At 26.2% G+C, this 18,592-nt stretch overlaps 2 protein-coding genes and 1 long non-coding RNA gene across 8 annotated transcripts; 2 read left to right on the top strand and 1 right to left on the bottom strand.

The window, feature by feature from the left end:
* The first annotated feature begins 4,848 nt into the window (after positions 1 to 4,848).
* Positions 4,849 to 8,323, top strand: Inos (Inositol-3-phosphate synthase). 5 transcript variants are annotated; one of them, XM_072001170.1, is made up of 7 exons: positions 4,849 to 5,286; positions 6,314 to 6,486; positions 6,583 to 6,850; positions 6,953 to 7,207; positions 7,317 to 7,559; positions 7,642 to 7,750; positions 7,830 to 8,323. In XM_072001170.1, exons 1-7 carry the CDS (start codon positions 5,170 to 5,172, stop codon positions 8,231 to 8,233), a joined length of 1,569 nt encoding a protein of 522 aa, XP_071857271.1. In that variant the 5' UTR covers positions 4,849 to 5,169; the 3' UTR covers positions 8,234 to 8,323. The 5 variants fall into 5 exon arrangements, with proteins under 5 accessions (XP_071857271.1, XP_071857272.1, XP_071857270.1 ...); XM_072001171.1 differs by having other exon boundaries at positions 6,565 to 6,850; positions 7,854 to 8,323; XM_072001169.1 differs by having other exon boundaries at positions 6,565 to 6,850.
* A 1,305-nt stretch (positions 8,324 to 9,628) lies between these two features.
* Positions 9,629 to 10,985, bottom strand: LOC139986345 (uncharacterized). Its single transcript, XR_011799624.1, has 2 exons — positions 10,871 to 10,985; positions 9,629 to 10,812 (listed from the first exon to the last, which is right to left on the bottom strand). It is a non-coding gene; the product is annotated as an uncharacterized lncRNA (long non-coding RNA).
* A 47-nt stretch (positions 10,986 to 11,032) lies between these two features.
* On the top strand, positions 11,033 to 16,801 carry LOC139986339 (uncharacterized). 2 transcript variants are annotated; one of them, XM_072001582.1, is made up of 4 exons: positions 11,033 to 11,363; positions 11,563 to 11,835; positions 11,924 to 15,925; positions 16,003 to 16,801. In XM_072001582.1, the coding sequence occupies exons 3-4, from the start codon at positions 11,975 to 11,977 to the stop codon at positions 16,294 to 16,296; spliced, it is 4,245 nt and encodes a 1,414-aa protein (XP_071857683.1). In that variant the 5' UTR covers positions 11,033 to 11,363; positions 11,563 to 11,835; positions 11,924 to 11,974; the 3' UTR covers positions 16,297 to 16,801. The 2 variants fall into 2 exon arrangements, with proteins under 2 accessions (XP_071857683.1, XP_071857682.1); XM_072001581.1 differs by having other exon boundaries at positions 11,033 to 11,835.
* Positions 16,802 to 18,592: the final 1,791 nt, after the last annotated feature.

Genomic DNA, 18,592 nt, shown 5'->3' with positions numbered 1-18,592 from the left:
GGCATTTTTGTTCAAGCATACTTATACAAAATACAAAATAGTTTAATTCTAAACATTTTAATGTCATATTTCTATATATGTTGAGAAAATTACTATATACAACGTGACCCGTAATTCAGCTCAAAGACAAAAATCTAGAATGATAATATTGCGCTGGGGACTCCGTTTTTGAGAAAATTGAGTTTTTAAATGTATAAAGTATGCATAAATTTGCTTGATTCCCAACTAAACAGGAGTAGATAATCGATAGGAAGATATTCTACATGTGAAAATAAGTAGAAATGTAGAATAATGTAGAATAAAGATTTTTCGTTTGAAGTTTCATTTTCGGAAAAATTAAATTTGAAATTTGCGTAGTATATGTATACTGGTCTAATTCTTGATTAACATATACAAAATCTATTTCTTCCAAAACGAAATCTTAAATTTTATTCTTCATTTTCAATTTTTTTCGTATGTAGAATAATCTCCTGTGCAGTCGATTGTTTATTCCTGTGCAGTCAAGAATCGGTCAAATTCATCCATACTTTACAAATTTCCAAACTTGTTTTTGTCAAAAAACGAAGTCTCCAATGCAATTCTGTTATCCTTGATTTTTATCTCATTTTAAACCATAGAATTTCCCTGACTCCATCCTGTATATATATGGTACATACATTCTATAATTTTATTAAATAAATATATATTAAGCATGACGTTGAATTTAAACGTAATTAATGCAAAAAGGTTATTAAATGCGTAACATTACAAATTATTAATAGCATTATTTTCATATCACTTTTTATTATATGTATTTATATATATTTATCTATACTACAAAAATCATTTAATGATATAATATCATTATTTAATATGACGTAGTAATAACAAACAGCTGACATAGAATTGTTAACGAACAACATGTAACAAGATTTTATTAAATTTATTTAAAAGAATTTTTAAGTATAACATACAAGTATTAAGAAAACATAATGGTAGATATTCATGTATTTATATAATTTATATTATTCATTTCTTTAAATCTTTACAAAAATGTAAAAAAGTATATTACAAGCATTAATTATTGTATTTTTTTTTATCTTTATGATTTTAATTAATGATTATATATGTACATTCTCTCATGCAATTTTTTTCGAGAAAATTAGTATACACTATATTAGTATATATTATAGTATATGCGATGAAGAATAAGAATATATGTAATTTAATATATTTTAATGTTTAATAATATGGTATGTTTAAATATAATTTATATTCAGAAAAGATAATAAACATAATATTATCCGAATTCGGTGCTTAAATCAATAATTTATATGATTAATAACTACTCTTATTATTATTTATATATATTCAATATTTCTAAAAATTGTAAATATTGACAAAAAAATTTTGTATACAACTAAAAAAAATGAGCGAAGATAACATTAAAAATTACAGTTCTTTATACATAGTTAAATTATCTTACTTAGTACAATATACTTGTGAAGTATAATATATTCAATAAAATTACATTTCTTATAAATTTTCAAAAATAAGATCGAATATTTTTTCATTTTTAATGTATGTATAATGCGTTTTGTTATTTCTTATTCTCATACCTAAGTAAATAAAAAATATTTTATATATTTCTATATATTTTATATTTTAAATATTTAAAGTGCAATGTGAAAATACCTTTTGTTGAATACATTGAATGAACTATAGAATTAAAATTAAAAGTTATTAAGAAGTTATTAAGAAGTTATTACGATATTAAATTTGCTTAACGATCTTAAAATTTCGAATTATTTTAGAACTTTAGAAAATAAAGGAACACAGAACTTCAAAGGTATTTATTCATGATATCTATTGCGTTGATATATACATGTATGACAAAGGTCGTTCTCATAAGCCAATTCCACTCCAATTTAGTTTAAGCATTGGACAGAGTTCAACTATCACCCTTTATGAATAATGGGCCAACTGTTGGTTGAATTCCATTTAATATTTTTGAGATAAGTTTACGTAATCGTATCCGCGAATTTGTTTAATAACGAATGAATATAAGCAATTAAATAATTATCATGTAGCAAAGTTGCTACTACAGTTTTATTTCCTTTTGTTTCCATGATTTCTTATTTCTTTCGGTATATATACATTATTATAATGTTATACATCTATAATATACATCATTATTACATTGCGGATTTTTATGCATTTATAGGATTCGAAATTTGAAAGTGAGAAATTATACAGAATACACATAATATTAGAAAACGCTTATATAAAATATCCAAAGTATAGTACTTTCTATGATATCGGATAGGCAAAACAATTTTTTAGCAAAATTCTACTTTTTCAATCATATATTTTCTAAAATATGAATCTGTATAAAAATTTGTAGTCTAATTATTATCTTGTGCTAGATATTTACGATTTATTTCATACGCGACATGAAACAAAAAAAAATAAGAAATATTTATTCTATTAAAATTTCGTGAATATGATTATATCGGCACAGTATGTATAGGCAGTGGACGGTCAGCGATAACGAAGTTGTCGATGTTGTTTCTTAAATATCGATCCGGAAATATTTCTGAACATACAATATTTATGTATGGAAGAATGCGATGCGAAGTAAAGTTACTAAATAGTATTTAATGGATTTTGTGTAAGCTTCCAGCCTTGTACATATATGTATATACATTATCGGTAATGATGATGCTCGTTTCTTGGGATGAAAGCAAAACGACACGTATATATAGTATACATCTAACGTTGACTCGGATAAAATCAGCCTTTGTAAACAGATCATAGTTCATAATCGTCCGTGGAGGGTCGTCTTACGAATGGCTGGCAACATAATTCTTCCATTACGAAAGTTCCAGAGGCACCGAGTGCCAATTGATTGAAACAATCTATGTATTTCAGCTACACGTGATGTAATTGAACAGTTCACAGACCCGCTAACAATCATAATTTAAACCGCAAAACGTATTAATACCTTATTTTATAGATTTGTGTAATTTATAGTATGTGTATATGTATACCTATGTACGTACATGACATATATACATGACATATACTTCAATTATATTATTGTGTGAAAATACAGTAATTTTACCATAGTTTACCGTAAATTATAAGTAGAATTATTTTATATAAACGGTGCATTTGTAGTTAATAATCATATCAAGTAATTTATAAAGAAGCACTTACGTGTAGAGCATTTGTAACAATGCAAAACTTTCTTATGACAAGGAAAGTATTTTTTAATAAATATTTGTAATGGACGGTAAAATTATAGTTTATTTAATAATTTACAAAAAATTGTAGCTTTACATATCTAGAATGTATGAAAGGATGTATATAATAAGTGAAATTTTTAATTGATATGGTATTGTACTTATTATTATAAGTTATTACTTTTTAATTAAAAATTAAAAATACGAAATAAAATATTGTAAAAGGTAGCTTATATTATGTAGATGAATATTTTATAATTAATATATCACACATTTTCCAATTGTAGATTTAATCATATTATATTCTAAAATACAATCAAATAAAAATATGGCTAGAAAATATAAAATTTATTCGCGTATAAAATAATACTTCATTAAAACTCTTTTCATGTTTATAAATTTATATTTAGTAAGCTGGAAGATCGAAAAAATTTAGATGAATATGCATGAATAATAAATGTTATATTGTATATGGATTTAAATGTTATATAAATTATCTAACAATTTTACATAAGCCGTTGTAATATATTTTTAATACACAATTTTATATATATATGTATATAGCATTAAAATGACACGATGATGTATCTATTGCACATAGATGATGTATTGTACATAGCAACATGAAATTACCATCTCAAATCATCTATATTCAATAAATATTAATTCTCGTGTTTTTTTATAATATATTGTGCAATGTGCTTTATACACATATGAGTACATAACATTTTAATATATAGAAATACGATTAATATAAATAAAAATAAAATATTAAGTTTCATTAAGTTCAATAAGTCAATGTATAAATATAATGCTTCATTAAATTTTTTCAGCAAATATACACATTAATTGAATAATATACATAATAGCAAATAAAAATATAAAAGTAAATAGTTGACAAAATTGTATAGACAATATTTTTGTTTCATACATTAAATATATTTATTGTTATCAATTTTATTTAGAGGAATAACTCATGATCTTATGTAGTTTTAATTTAAATATTTATTCTACCTCGGATATTCGATTAATTATTGGAACGTATACATAAATTTATATAATATTACATATTATTTGCACTTGTCAGAAAGTCCAGGGTATTCGAAATGTTCTATGATCATCCGAATGTCATGGATTTTATAGCCTCTTTTCATTTAAAGGAACGATTCATGAATTTATAAAACGGAAGAATAATTGGCGTATTAACGATAAAAAATAATCACATTAGTCGAAATAACGGACGTTTTCATAACGCAGGAGCGATACAAACTCGGTTAAACGTAGAACCTAAAACAAGAACTTGATAGAAAAAAGAAAGACGTAAAACTTGGAGAAAACATATATGCACGCACACGAGCAATTCGAACATCGAGATATTTATCCAAGAGATAAGGTTAAAACACAGAATGTGGTTGTAAAGAATAAAAAAGTAAGGAAGACGAGAGAATAAGAAGTTGCAAACTAAGCGTATATTTAGTTTATGCAAGATTAGTTAGCTTGATAAAAACCGAGCGGTAATCAAATATAATAGATGCCAGTTATACAGGGTGGAAGGGGGCTGCCACGACATTTCTTTTAAAGCGCATGCTTGCACGAACTCTCGACATTTACGTTTCAGCTACGAATACGTTTTGGATATTCACCTTCGAGTATCATTTACGTTCGTTTTTCCTACGAATTTTTTCCTTTATTTTCTTTACCGCGGATATATAAATATACATATACATATATCACTTGTTGCATGGTGATTTATAAAAAACGATTATACATCGATTGTTAATTTATATATATATATATCTTTTGATATTAAATCTAGAGTATAATCCTTCAATCAATCTATATTCCTTGAACCAATATTCCTGTGGAAGTACAGTTTTTGTGAATTTGCCGCAAAGCTAATTTAAAACTATTATCATCAGTGTAAAAGATTTAAATAACAACTAAAATGGCTTTGAAAATTCGCGTTGAATCGCCGAAGGTGAAATACACAGAAGATTATATCGAAGCACAGTACGAGTATCAAACAACGAATGTTACGGAAGACAACAGTGGAAATTATACGGTAAGTATACTCAGAATATTATAATATAATATACCTCTTATTTTTTTCTTCTAATTCTTTCTTTCTATTTAAAAAAATATTCCTTTTTGTTACGATAATTACCAAATTATTAAAACAGAACATTACGAGAAAAAAATTATAGAATAAGAAAAACATGATTTTCTATATTTTTATATTTAGTAATAAATCCGATCAGTAATGTTTAGCAGGTTGTTACTAAATTAAAGAGATTATAATCGAATTTAATTTTAAGCAAAAAAATTATTTTTCGTAAAGTATATGGAAGATATAAAAAGAATTTCAAAACTGTTGAAATGATGTGTATTAACTTATTCATACTTGTTCTTTTCCTTTCTTTAAAAAAAAAAATATTTTATACAAAGCAATTCTTCATTATGAAAATTCATTTCTCAAAGGACTTTATGATAAATTATTATATTCTAAAAATGTTCACTTCATGATAGTTTTATACATTAAATGATAAGATGTAGCATGGTAGTAAAAAAAGCTTCGAAAATACTATAGAATTTCACTATGCATTTAATATATGAAAATAACAATACACATAAATAAAAAAAGATCTTATATCTTAATATTGTTTTTAAACGTCTCTTCTAAGATATACATTTCGTAAAAACTATATAAATAAATTGCTGTAATTTTTTTATCAAGAAAACGGCTCTGATATTTAATTCGGTCAATACATTTAAGGTTGAAAGGTTTTTTTAGAAAAATTGTATAAATATTCAATTTACAAATTTTGTATTAAAAAATTTTTTTTTAGGGGGAAGGAATAAATATAATAATTAAAAAAAAATGAACAGCTGCTCAAACCCTATGATTTTAATTTTGGAAATGAATTTTTCAATTTTTGAAAAAAATAAAGGTTCCTGTATTGTACACCACTCGTGTACTAGTAGAAAAAACCTTGGATACAAATATTAACAATTACTACGTGTAATATTATTTATTTTAAATGTCTGAAAGTAATCTATTACAGAATATAAACATGCATTTATTGTAATAGGTAACACCTGTAACAACAAACCTATTAATTAGAACACAACTGAAAGTTCCAAAACTTGGATTAATGTTGGTAGGATGGGGTGGAAATAATGGTACCACTATTACCGCAGCATTATTAGCAAATAAACTTAGGTTGACATGGGAAAGAAAGAATGGCATTCAAAAAGCAAATTGGTAATTATGATAATTTAATAATAATATAAAAAATTTTTAAATTCTTCTTCTTAAGTAAGATAATGTACTTATATAAAGCTTTTATTTAAATTTTAGGTATGGTTCCTTAACTCAAGCATCTACTATCAGATTAGGCAAAGGAAACAAAGAAGAGGTATATGTTCCCATGTCTTGGATGCTTCCAATGGTAAATCCAGATGATATTGAAATTGATGGTTGGGATATTTCAAATATGAACTTAGCTGATGCTATGCAACGTGCGGAAGTTTTGGACATTAATTTACAAAAGCAATTAGTACCACACATGATGCATATGAAACCAAGAAAAAGCATATATTATCCTGACTTTATTGCATCTAATCAGGTAAGTAATTCTTTCAATTTAATTTTTCTTTTTCCTTAAATATTTATCTATTATTTACTTGGATATTAAGGAGAAATCTATATTATATTTTTTAACTTTTAGGAAAAAAGAGCAAATAACATTATTTATGGTACAAAATTCGAACAATTGGAACAACTTAGAAAAGACATTGCAGAATTTAAAACTACAAAGAATTTGGATCAAGTGATTATATTATGGACTGCTAACACAGAACGATTTTCAGAGATAATTCCAGGTGTAAATGATACAGCAGAAAATTTATTAAATGCTATTAACAAAGGTCATTCAGAAATTAGTCCAAGTACAGTGTTTGCTGTTGCAGCTGCTTTGGAAGGAGTGAGTAAAATATATTTAGTATTATATTATTTTTAAATTGAAACTATTAATATACTTTTTATTATTAATAGCAAAATTTGTTAATATTGTGTATATGTTATTGCTTCAGTGTACATATATAAATGGATCACCTCAAAATACTTTCGTACCAGGAGCAATGGAATTAGCAGAGCAACATAAAACATTCATTAGTGGCGATGATTTTAAATCTGGGCAAACAAAATTAAAGTCTGTACTTGTAGATTTTCTAGTCTCAGCTGGTATTAAGCCAGTATCAATTGTTAGTTATAACCATCTTGGAAATAATGATGGTTATAATTTATCTGCTCCTCAACAATTTCGCTCAAAAGAGGTATTTTGGTGAAAAAGAAAAGATCTAATTTTGTATAATATGTATTTATAATACTAATATTCTAATATAATTCTGTTTTTAGATTTCAAAAAGCAATGTTGTAGATGATATGGTACAATCAAATAAAATTCTTTACCAACCTGGAGAAAAACCAGATCATTGTGTTGTTATTAAATACGTTCCATATGTCGGTATGTATTAAAAAATATATATATTTATTCTATTAGATATTATATATTATTTACTATCCATTTACTATTCAGAATACAGGATTGTTATTTAATTCTTTATTAGGTGATAGTAAACGAGCGATGGATGAATATACATCAGAAATATTACTTGGAGGACACAATACGATTGTAATACATAATACATGTGAAGATTCTTTATTGGCTAGCCCAATTATTTTGGATCTGGTTCTTTTAGCAGAAATTTGTTCACGTATTACATTCAAAGTAGCTAATACCAAAGATGAGTTCACTGGATTTCACAGTGTACTTTCCATACTTTCATATCTTTGCAAAGCACCATTAGTTCCTCAAGGAACACCAATTGTAAATGCATTGTTCAGACAACGATCAGCAATCGAAAATATCTTAAGAGCCTGTCTTGCGTTACCTCCCGAAAATAATATTTTACTTGAACACAAAGTTAATTTCAAAAACCAAGTATGAATTTAAAGGAAAGATATTACATGTTTTAAAGTAAGGGTATTATTTGCAAAAGGGAAGCAAACAGTATTATCAAAGAATAATTTAAGAAAACAGTAAAAAATTCAATGTTCCAAAACCTGTACTGCTTACAAAATGAAATCTGTTAGTATCTGAACAATATTTTTATATATCTACACAAATCTTTATTACAAGATTTGTATTATTAGATGCAAAGTGTAATCATTATTGTTGATTAATGACAAATGCTATAAAAGTTTTATAAAATAGATAGATCCTATAGATAGATCCATAGATAGATCCTATAGATAGAAATAGATAGATCCATAGATCCTAAATCTATAAATCATGGTATTCGATACATGAGAATGTTTCCATTCATGACATTCTGCAATATACAATTGTTATATATATTTTTTAAACACAACAAATTAAAAATATCATTTTGAGTAATAAAAAAATTATTTTTAAATGAAGATGGGGTTTAATTTCATATACAAAACTTAGTGTAGTTTTGTCTAAAAATTCCTGTCAGTAATTTACTGTTTATTTCTTTGTTTTTTGTAGCTTAATGCTCAATTTCATTGTCAGAAATATTGTGATTCTTTTTATATTATAAAGTATTTAGTAGAAAAAATAACAATATAGATAAGACTCTTCACTGTAAAAATACCCTTATTGTTCTCAGATATACATATATTATGTTTATAAATAAAGAATCAGTGTTAATAATACATTTACCAATCTGTTTATGTGTTATAATGCATTTAAGAATAAATAGTTACATGAAAAAATACACACAATTTATTTATTTAAATTTTCTCATGGTGTCAGAGTTTCTTAACTTGCCTTTTAAAATTACAAATATGAAATAAATACTTTTTATATGATAATAATAATATTTTATTTTTCCACCTTTTCAACCATATAAAGAGACTCAATTTACAATCCTTATTCTTATTTATATAGGATTATTAGAAGATTTTATATACATATATATATATGATCTTTTTTGTTATATTAATTATTTTCCTTTATTTTTAATCAGTAAATTTTCGTGGATAATCATTTCAATTTTATCAACAATTCTTCTTACGAATGAATAGGATTTTTCTTATGTAAATTTAATATGTACAACTTTTTAAAGAAATTATTGCTTCTTGTATTTTATTTTTCATATTCGAATTTTTCTTTATTCTTTGCTAACTCTGCTTGTTAATTATATATAGCGGCGTGCAAAAATTTCAGATCAAGATAGATTTTTGCTTTATATTTCAAAAACGATATTTTGAAGAATTTTAAGTATCATTATATAACTATACAACAATGTGTATGTGTTATACCATTTTCTTTTACTTATATCTTTGTACCTAATATTGTTTAATATTTTTCTAGATATTGCTTTTAGAATATGTATAAAGCTACTAAAAATTCATTCTAGCCAGAAATTGTTGTATACTATTGTATGTACAATAATTGATCAGTTTGAATCGTCGAATTTCCCCCAACACAATACATATATTTACATAGGTTAAGGTTAAGTTTAAAATCACGAAACAAAAAACCGAAATTTTCTGGGGTTTTTGTTAAATAGAAGTTAGATTTAGGTTTAGTTCTAAAATAAAATTAAATATATTTATAATCGGCTGCAAAATATTTTTTGTGATATTTTGCTTACTTAAATAACCCTTTTTAACATATTATAGCTTAAAAAAGATCAGAAATACTGACCAAATTGTTCGCTATTATCCAGAAGTTTTGGGTTTGAGTTTTATTTTTCTTTCAGTACATTTTTACAGAGAAAGAATTATACGAATGAACATAGAATGAACTGACTTTCGATATAAAATAAAGAATATATTTAGCAATCAATCATGAAGAAATAATAAATATTCACGATTTTTCTACATGAATGTAATTCGACTGCATGATTTAAACCTCATCTAATAGAAATAATTTTTCAAAGCTTCTTTTCTTCTCAAACTGCCCCACCATTCGTTTTCTTTGCATGAAATAATTTGTATATCATTTCTTAAAATATAGAAAATTCATATGCAAAATAAGGGATAATTTAAATAAATGGAAAATAAATTCGATCTAGAAAATTATAAGGGTATTTTTAAATCTTTTAAATTAATAATTATCTTTGACATAAAGCATTAATGTACGTGATAATACATAAAAAATTATCACATACGACATTTTCCATGACAAATAAAAAGATATTTAGGTATAAAGACGTTTCAATAAAATATTTAATAATTTACAATGAATTATAAGTAGACTGCAGATTTTTCTGTATTTATAAAAAATTTTAAAATACAAAATTGTACAGAATGCACATAATATAAAAAAATATATAAAATCTAAAATACAATGCTTTCTATAATACTTGATATGTAAAATAATTTTTACCGAGGTTCTGCTTTTTTAATTACATCCCTAAAAATATGCGTTTGTGTAAAAATCCACAGCCTAATTATATCAAAAATATTTTACTTTTAAAAAAAGGAAAAATGTAAAATTTTTTATGTAGTCAATTGAATTGTTCGCGGTTTCATGCTAAGCAAATGCGCAGTACACTGTCTGCACATAAAAAAGTATTTTTGTTAAATTGAATTAAAATGGCAGAAATTTTACTTACCTATTCTATATTTTATCTTAATATACTTGATATTATATGCTAATTATTAAATTGAATTTTTGTCATTTAATATTTTGTATAGGAAAGATAGAATAATAGAATTGCGGCCATTACAAACATAAGCAACGTCACAGCTTCGGTAAAGGAATTCAGAAGACGACAGTTGAACGTGGCATAAATCTCCCTTTCAAAGTGCGCATAGATTAATCGATTCTTTTCATGAAACTTGCATCTCTCGGATCGTAATCTATGACAGATCTTCGTAATATGTTACAGAGTAATGTATACGAAAATATTCTATGGCTATTGAATGCTAGTCATGAATTTCGGAACTGTAGAATGTCTGTTGCGTAGGCCGAAAATAACATAACGCCACAGGCGCCATTAAGTTGCGCCATCTGGATATCATTACGAAGAAATTATATTAGTCAAAGTTTGGAAAGACTTTTGAATTACATTATTACTCTTCCCGATAACGAGTATTATAAGGTAAAATTAACGAATTTAAAAATTGGTATAATACACACCGATTACGTTTACGTTATGTTTAAATGTAGGAGTATATACTCCTTATGATTATATTCACTTAACCTCAATTTTGAATGAAAAATGAATACCTGTGATTATGAAAATGTAATTTTATATTTGTCTTATGGTGATAATAAAAAAAAACAATCTTTTTTGAAAGAGGAAATCGAAGGTACTTTCAATTTCACAAGAGAAAACATAAACTTCAAGAGTTTAAAAATATCAATAACTACAGCGTTCTATAAGTAACAACAATATATATTAGTTAGTTAAACTAATTTTTACTAACTTTTTATAAATCAACAAACTTATAATAATGGGATGTGCTATATGTAGTTATTTTGTACAAAATTAAAGAAGAAATAATAGTATCATAAACACAACATGCACAAGTAGTGTTACAGAAAGGATAATTTTCATTTTTACATAAAGGGTAAATCAGATATGTTTATTTATGTTATTTTGTATGAACTGTTACAAATGTATATATTTGATTTTATTAACATCGTTTTTTTTTTTAGATTATACAAACTTTCCAAATACACATCTAAAATACGATGGGAGAACTTTAAATGAATAGCTCAAAAATGCAGCACACTGAAGTTAAAAACAAGGATCATAATTATAGTGAAGTAAAATTACATAGTATTCAGCATACTGCTAGTAATATCCTTAATGTATGTGACAATGATGTTAAAACAACATGTAAATCAAACAAAACTGGATTAGTATCGAATAAAGAAATATTCGGTCAGATTAAAGATATTAGTGAATTAAAAAAAATTACACCACGTGTAAAATTGTTGACTCATGATGCAAATAGTTTAAATGAATTAACTAAAATTTCTTTGCACAATAAAGTATCTGCGCAAAAGAAACTATCAATATCAGAACAAACAAAACAGGAATTAAAAAAGTATTGTAGGACTTGTGCCGGTTTGAAACTTCCATTAGTTGATATTTTTAGTGAAAAAGGTAATCAAATGAGATTAAGTCAACAAATTAAGCATTTAGAAGAAATAAATCCATATGATAGTTTATCAACTCAAATGTGTATGGATTGTATTTGTGACTTAAAAATGAGTTATAAGTTTTTTATGCAAATTAAAAAAGCAGAAGTTAAACTAAGATCTATTCACATTAGTCTCACAGATACAGTGACAAAAAATGCAGAATTAAATAAAATGCAGCCTGTAGGAAGTTTCGAGAAACAGATGGAAAATGCTGTCGAGTGTAATACAAAAAATCCATCTACAAGTAAAGAATATACTTCCATACCAAAAATATCTGCAATTTTTTCATTAAAAGATAATGAAGATATCGTAAAAGATAAGAAACTTTGTACAGATCATAGAGAATCAGAAAGTAAGGTTGAACCTGGAATTTTTGAAGACACCACTGTCTTACAAAATAGTGATGATAATGAATCAATAGAAGAATTTGATCCAGATGATCCTCCTTTTCAACCTGATAGTTCTGATGTTGCAGAGTCTGATGATGAAGTAGAAATGCCAAGTGCAAAAAGACGACATATTCAACAGAAAGAAAATACAAAACAATGTTCACAATCAACTATTGTTTCTGATAATAATCCAATTTCAGATAATAAAAGTACTGAAATTAACCAAACAACATATAATTATGAATGTATGAGAACATACATTAAAGTAGGGGACACAGAATGTAATAATCAGTCTACTGAACCACGTAGCGTTAATAATTCTGAAAGTACAAAAGAATGTTCAAAACAACCAAACATATTAAAACGCAGGTTATTATTACAGTCTAAAAAAGAATCTACGGAAGAAACTGATGAAAATATTTACCAGACAAATATTTCTGATAAAAGCCATAAAGACTTAAAAGTACAAAAACTCGATGTAAACAATTCTTTGAACCTTAACAGTAATCAAGAAGATGGCATCATGTATGTTACTGTGAAAGGATCTAAACCGAATGAAATATTGTTAGTAAAAGTTAAGAAAATGGATAAACCATTAGAGAAAAAAGAAGATAAATCTACAGGGAAAAAGAATTTTGACATTAAACCAATGGATAAGATTTTAAAACGATATGAAACATTAGTTACAAAAGAAAAAGATTTATTTCCAGAACGAACAAAAAAGTTAGAAATAAGAGAGCAGATTATAGAAGAACAAATAGAAGAATACAAGAAAAAGCGGGAAAAAGTATTAGGTGGACATGCCAATATTGTTGTACCTCCAAAATTTGAGGAATCTCGTTACTTTAAGCGTAATGAAAGTCAAGATAATCAAAGATCTTTTACACATATAGAAAATGATTCTGCTGTAGACATACAGTTTAATAAAGATGATAGTGAATTTAATGCAATTATTACAATTGAAGATGATGCTATAGAAATTGCAGAATCAGCCAAAGAAAAGTCTACAAATGAAAATGCATATGTAAATACTGAAGAATATTTATCACGTTTAGCGAAGCTTAAATTGAAATGGGAAGAAGCAAAAAAGAAGAAAGAATATCTTCAAAAAGAACTTGATGAATCTTATACAGAAGGAAACATTGAAAAATTAGCAAGAATTTTAGGGGAAAAAAAGAAAAATTTGCAAGACTTTCAAGATTATTTAAAACAACGTAAAATTGTAATTACAAGATTAAAAGATGAGGATATTATTTCTCTTTATGAAGACAGAAATAATGCAGTCCTTAAAAACAACTTACCTGATTTAATAGATGAAAGTCAACCAGCAGATTATATTCCAGAAGAACATTATTTAGAATGTGATTATTGTCCAGAAACATTTGCTTCTAAAGAAGTTCTTGAAGAACATTTGAGATCACATGACTATAAAATTATGCATTTTTGTGAAGATTGCATGGCAGAATTTCCAACAAATAAAGCAAAACGAAATCATAATGTGAATTGTGAAAAAAAATTACTATGTAAATATTGTAACGTGACATTAGATTCAAAAGGAAAAAAGCGTCAGCATGAACAAAAACATAGTGATAATAAGTATGGACAATTATGTGATGTATGTGGTGAGAAATTTAAACATCAAGGAACATTGGATCAACATGTCAAAACACAACACATGAATTGGGAGAAAATATATCAATGTCCAAAGTGTCCTAAAAAGTTTGCATTCAAACAAAAACTTAGCTTTCATTTGAAATCTGTACACACAACCTTAAGAGCCTATTTGTGCGAGGACTGTGGAGCTGATTTTAAAAATCCTGCAAGCCTTAGACATCATAGAATACGTAAACATCAACCTGTAAGTAATAAGAGAGAATGCCCAGTTTGCCATAAATTAGTACCATTTTATAGCCTTTCTAAACACATGCATACTCATAAAGCATATACTATTCAGTGTCCACACTGTGACAAAATGTTTAAAAATAGTTCAACTTTAAAGCAACATGTAAGAATTCATGAAGATCAACGTCAATATCGATGTGATACTTGTGGTGTTGGATTTAATAGAAGAGATGGTTTAAGGTTACACATGAGAGTACATGAGAAAACCGATAGTAGAGGATTAAAAGAATGTTCATGTCAAGTATGTGGTGAAAAGTTTCCAAATCATTCAACACTTGTTATACATAGGAACCGAGTTCATAAGGATGGTAGACAATACACTTGTCATATATGTAATAGATCAATGATATCAACTAGATCATTAGAGTGGCATATGTCTCATATACACAATGAAACGCTTCCTGGTGTAAAGGAAGGAATAGATGGGGCACCAGAAAAAAGAAGGGCATCATGTTATCATTGTAATAAGACATTCAAGACAGAAATGATTTTGAGAACGCATATTAAAAATACACATATGGAGAAAGATCCTATGAAATGTTTAGATTGTGAATTAACATTTACTTCCGAAGTGAGGTTAAGACATCATATGATGGTCACACATAACAGATTAGAAGGAACTTTACCGTGCCCACATTGTTCAAAGAGATTTGTGAATCAACTCAGATTAAAAACTCATATGATATCTCATTCTGAAGAAAGGCCATACTCTTGTGAAATCTGTGGATTTAATTTGAAAACTAAGATACAGTTGACTAAACACCATCAAAATAGGCACAGCGATAAAAGACCTTTACAGTGTAGATATTGTCCTTGGAGATGTAAACAAGTTAGTGCACTTGTATGTCATGAAAGAACTCATACAAATGAACGACCATATTCTTGCAGTGTATGTAAGCAACGTTTTAAATATTTAGGTGATAAAAATAAACATGAAAGACGACATGAAAGCTTAGGAGGATCTGGATTTAAAAGGATAATACTTAGTCGAAATAGTAAACCTAAAGCATTAGAAGATTCTTCTTGTTCTGAACACGAAAGTTTAAATAATATAAAGTGTCAAGTTCCTGAAAGTGAATATCAAGAACAGACAGATCAACAATTTGAAGAAGAACAAATAGTTAAATTTGAAGAAGAACAAATAGTTAAATTTGAAGAAGAACAGATTAAATTTGAAGAACAAGAAATAACAGAAGAATATGAACAAGTATATGAACAGGTAAAAATAATTTTATAGTTCTATATTATTTTTTATTACGTTAGATTCTTATTTTTTACATACATGTTATTTCTCAGGAATATGAAGAGACATCCAGAGAAGCTTCTGATGCAGCAGAAGTTATAATGAATATGGAAGATACAACAGTTTACACAGAAGAAGTAACTGCAGATAACATTGAACCTACAGAAATTATGGCAGATGAAATAATGACAAATGAAATATTACAATCAGGTGCTGTAGTTCACTTGCAACAAGAAGATGATTCAGGGAAAATACAAGTGATTCCAGTGATGTTATCTTTACCTGATTTATCCGATGCAAATACAGAGGTCAATTTAGCTACTGCATCCATTATGTATAATAATTGAATTCAATTTCGCATTTTATATTTGCGATATGCTTTGTATAAAGAAATAATTTTTAAAGTTTTATTGTGGTAATTATACATTTAAAAAAGAACTGTTTATTTGGTATAAATAAGTAGGGGCTAAATCACATTCCTATAGACCCAATTTCAGCATGTTCTAAAATGTGTATTTCCTTTTAGTATACATATATAGGTTTCACTACGCTAGGATATTATGTACCTAAAGGTCAAAATAGTTATTTGCTATCGAAATAATAATTTTGTAAAATTAATTTACTATGTGAAAATACTTATTAAAATCAATTTAAAACTGTAAAAAGGATAATATAACAAATTTTATCTCTTCTTAGTGCTTTACACTACAAAATTTTTGTTTAACTATAAATAATAAATAAAAATATCTGTAGTATGATATATAAAGTATTTTGTACAAATCTAAAAGATGAATAAGTATTTTACTTGATAATACAAACTTTCAAGATTAATAAAATTGATGTTGCTCATAACCACATGTCTATATATAAATTGTTCGTAATACAAATTCATTTATTTTTTGCTTTCTGCTTATTAATACTTTATTTTCTATTTATTGGTATTATTTCGTAAGTTCTCCACTTCTTAATTTGTAAAAGGACCAGCAATATCTTTGTTAAAAAAAATCATGAGTTTTATAGTTATAAATTATAGTAAATTAAGAAAACATTATCAAATGATTTTTTCCAGTGATATTTCTACATTACTTTATATACAAACATTTTGTTAAATAATCGTATTTTTGAAGCACACAATCATCAACAATTTTTAATGACACAATCCGTCTTTAATGTTCTTGATTTTCATGGACTACTGGAACACTGTCACTTTCACTCCTCTTTAAACTAGAATCGTTCGAACCACTTGGCCTTTTACACATTCATCAGGTTAAAAAGAACTTAATTTAGTTCAAAAGAATATGTGAAGAATATGGTTTATCAACCACTGTATGAAGTGTTTTAATAGTATTATTAATTCTTTTTGCAAGATATTTTTTCCTTCATTATGATTTAAGTAAAATTCTATTCTTAATTTTTTTAAGTTTTTATTCATTCTAAAAAAGTATAAGAATAATTGATATAATAAAATGGATTGTCTTTCTCTTAATTATTACATATACATAATTATTTATATTATATTATGAACTTGTTGGTTACTGTTCTTATTGGTTTAATCTTATTCATTTATATGGACTAATTGGAGCAGTATTAGTTCCATCCCTATTTAAACTAGAATTATTAGAATCATTTAGCCTTAGTCTCTTGGATGATCTAAGACATTCATCAGGTTTGTTATAAGGATTATCTATTCCTGTAATTTATTCACTAATTTATTTAACTGTTCCTTGGAAATGGATAACATATATGACCAAAATTTTTGGTATCTTCATAATTCTTTAATAAAATATAAGATTTTAATTAGTTAATGCAACATGCAATTTAGATCTGAACTGCCCTTCTTCTGCTTTTAAGACTAATTTGACTTATTACAGTTAATTTAATTCGCGTTTTAGAACAGTTGATCCATCGGAAATTCCAATAGATTAATATTCGCTCAGACGTAATGAAAGCTCCGTTTTTTAGCCTAAACCTGCATTTGCTCTTGTAAAAGTAATTTTTGGATAAATTCCTTTAATGGAGGTAAATGTTTCTTTTACTGTGCTGAGCTCTTTCTCAAGTTCATCCGCTTCCGCAATTAAATTTTCTTCTTCTCATAGTTCTTTTCCTGATTTTAGAATTTATCATTTATTTTCTGTGTTTCAGATTAATATCTTTTGTAATTAGTTTATTCTCTTGCACGGATGTATATTTAGATATAGATCTTCTAATAGCATTGCATTTTCGTTTATTCGCGACATAATTTCCTATTCCAAATTCGTTTTTATCTGAAATAGATCTTTCTAGCTGAATTATCAAAACGTACTTCTAATTGCTTAATTATTTACGTGTCTTGTTTCACTTGCATCTCTAAAGTACATTTCAATTCTCATTAGGAAGTTATGCAACAGCTTTTTGACGAAGATTTTTCCAATATATGATATATATTTCTAACATAACTTTGTATGTTTAAAACAGAAATTATATTATAGAATTGGATATATTGAGCAATGAATGCTCAAGTGTTAATTCAAATATATTTTAAATATAAGTAATGTTTAATTATGTTGTAAGTGTATTGTAGATTTTTATGCATTTATACAAAATTTGGTAGTGCAAAATTTTACAAAATGCTCATACTGTGAAAAAATGTGTAAAGTATTCAAA

This window comes from Bombus fervidus, chromosome 4 (assembly GCF_041682495.2).
Source record: "Bombus fervidus isolate BK054 chromosome 4, iyBomFerv1, whole genome shotgun sequence".
Classification (NCBI taxonomy): Eukaryota; Metazoa; Arthropoda; class Insecta; order Hymenoptera; family Apidae; genus Bombus; species Bombus fervidus.
Note: the sequence above shows the minus strand (reverse complement) of the source record. Positions and strands in the feature narration are given on the sequence as shown.